This window comes from Aplysia californica, unplaced genomic scaffold (genome assembly GCF_000002075.1).
Source record: "Aplysia californica isolate F4 #8 unplaced genomic scaffold, AplCal3.0 scaffold00127, whole genome shotgun sequence".
Classification (NCBI taxonomy): Eukaryota; Metazoa; Mollusca; class Gastropoda; order Aplysiida; family Aplysiidae; genus Aplysia; species Aplysia californica.
The window spans coordinates 310694-312520 of record NW_004797397.1 but is presented as its reverse complement, the minus strand read 5'-3'; the positions used below and the strand labels follow the sequence as shown (position 1 = coordinate 312520).

General features: G+C 38.1%; 1 protein-coding gene across 1 annotated transcript in view; it reads right to left on the bottom strand.

The window, feature by feature from the left end:
* Positions 1–413: 413 nt before the first annotated feature.
* Positions 414–1827, bottom strand: part of LOC118477530 (sodium-coupled monocarboxylate transporter 1-like) — a 27733-nt gene continuing 26319 nt past the window's right edge. The window contains exon 9 of the mRNA XM_035969222.1: positions 414–611. Coding sequence (XP_035825115.1) covers positions 414–611 — 198 coding nt within the window. The remainder of the gene's footprint in view (positions 612–1827) is intronic.

Genomic DNA, 1827 nt, shown 5'->3' with positions numbered 1-1827 from the left:
AAAACATTTTGATTTTTTCAGTGTTTTTTTTTTTGGAAGCCAATTTTCAAAGCTCGTAACTTCCTTATCTTGAAAGATATAAAAACAATTCTCCGATATGTTAATACCAATACTTCAAGGTCTCTAGATATTTATTTTCAAGTATATTCATAAGCAAGCTTCCGAGAAGTTTCAATTTCAAAATTGGGCGTAAAATCTAAGATGGCCGCCAATATTATGGCGGGCATCTTGGATTTTCAATTTTTTTCCGAATAGTATTTCTTTCTCAATTCAAACCTGCATGCCAAACTGTAAGTCAGTACTTGTCGTAATAACGATTTTAGCCCCATCCTGGAACCACTGTCCATCTATGTTGTGTCCATTCTCCGCACACTAGGCCTAGGCCTAGATCTAGATCTCATTTAAGTGTTATGTCACTCCTGTTTCACTTCTTGTAACTTTCCATTGGTATCGTCTGCTTCTTCCGCACTAGTCAGTTTTCCGTTCGAGTTATCTCCTTCGATGTTCGAGTCTAGGGCTTGCACTTCTTCATCGTCCTGACCCAGGACTCCGTTGATGGTCATCTCCAAGTCCAGGATATTCTCTTTCTTGGCTGGGTCGGCAAACTTTTTCTGGAAAAGACAATTAATTAATGAATGAGTTGCTAACATTTTATTTATTGTCTAGATCTAATTTATCACTCGTGTATTCATGCAGTTTCATAAAATAAACCCTACCCCCAAAAATGTTTCGTATTATTGATCAGCATCCAGACAGGACCACAAAACTTTTGGTTCATTCAATCAAATGGTCGCTTTTAAGCACAAGGAGGCTATCCCGAAAAATGCTATTTTGGGAAAATCGAAGGTAAAAAGTTTGCCCCTTGTTCAGTTTCTTTAAAAGACTAGAAGAGTTTTCTCTCTAATCAAACAAATATACACACCAATGAAACAAAACTTCTCCTATAGGTAGGGAAATGCCCACTTTTGGGGTAGGTCAAGACCTCTGGAAACTCCTGAAATCTGGGTTAGCCCGCTTGTCCTTAAAAGCGACCAATTACTCCATCAATCGCTCATTAAGCCACTCACTCACCCACTCAATCAATCAATCGTCCTATCACAATAAACCATCAAACCAGATACACGGATCAATCAATCAGTGAATTAGTCATTTAAAAATAGATAAGACCAAATTTAAACAAATTAATGATCAACAGTCCAAAACTGCAGAGAAGGAAATGTTAAAAAACCGACATCTATATAGAATTACCATACTTATAATTATATGAATGCATTTAGAATCTAGCAATCATTAAGTGGGTGGCTGGTGAGTGCTCTGGTGTGGTTTACTCCTTTCCTGCAATAATCAAACACCTATCGTCCTCATCTCTCCTCCCTCCTTTCTTTTGGTGTTTGTTTCTCTCTTGTAACACCTCTAATCTTCGGCGCTTACATGTATAATAATATGACTTTATTGTGTTCCAAGTGCCGTAGAACTAAAACTGAAAAAATCAGCAGTACGGTTACTCTACACTTTCATTCGTAGTCGTAGGAAAAACTTGTTACGATGCAATCTAATTAACCTAACAGTCTACTTCAGTGATGCGATTATATATTTCTAATGTGGGACACTAGATTTGCTAGAAAGGGCAACAGGAAAATGACCCCTTAGATCTCTGTTCCACTTGAGGGGAGAAAAGTTTAAAATTTGTACTCTGGACTTCTTGGTGTTGGTTATGAAGTTCATAACTTACTGCTTGACCACAGCCGGCATATTAAGCCAAGCAACCACCCCGACCCACAAATAAACAAACACCCCCTCCCCCAACAACCCGCAAAACAAAAAAAC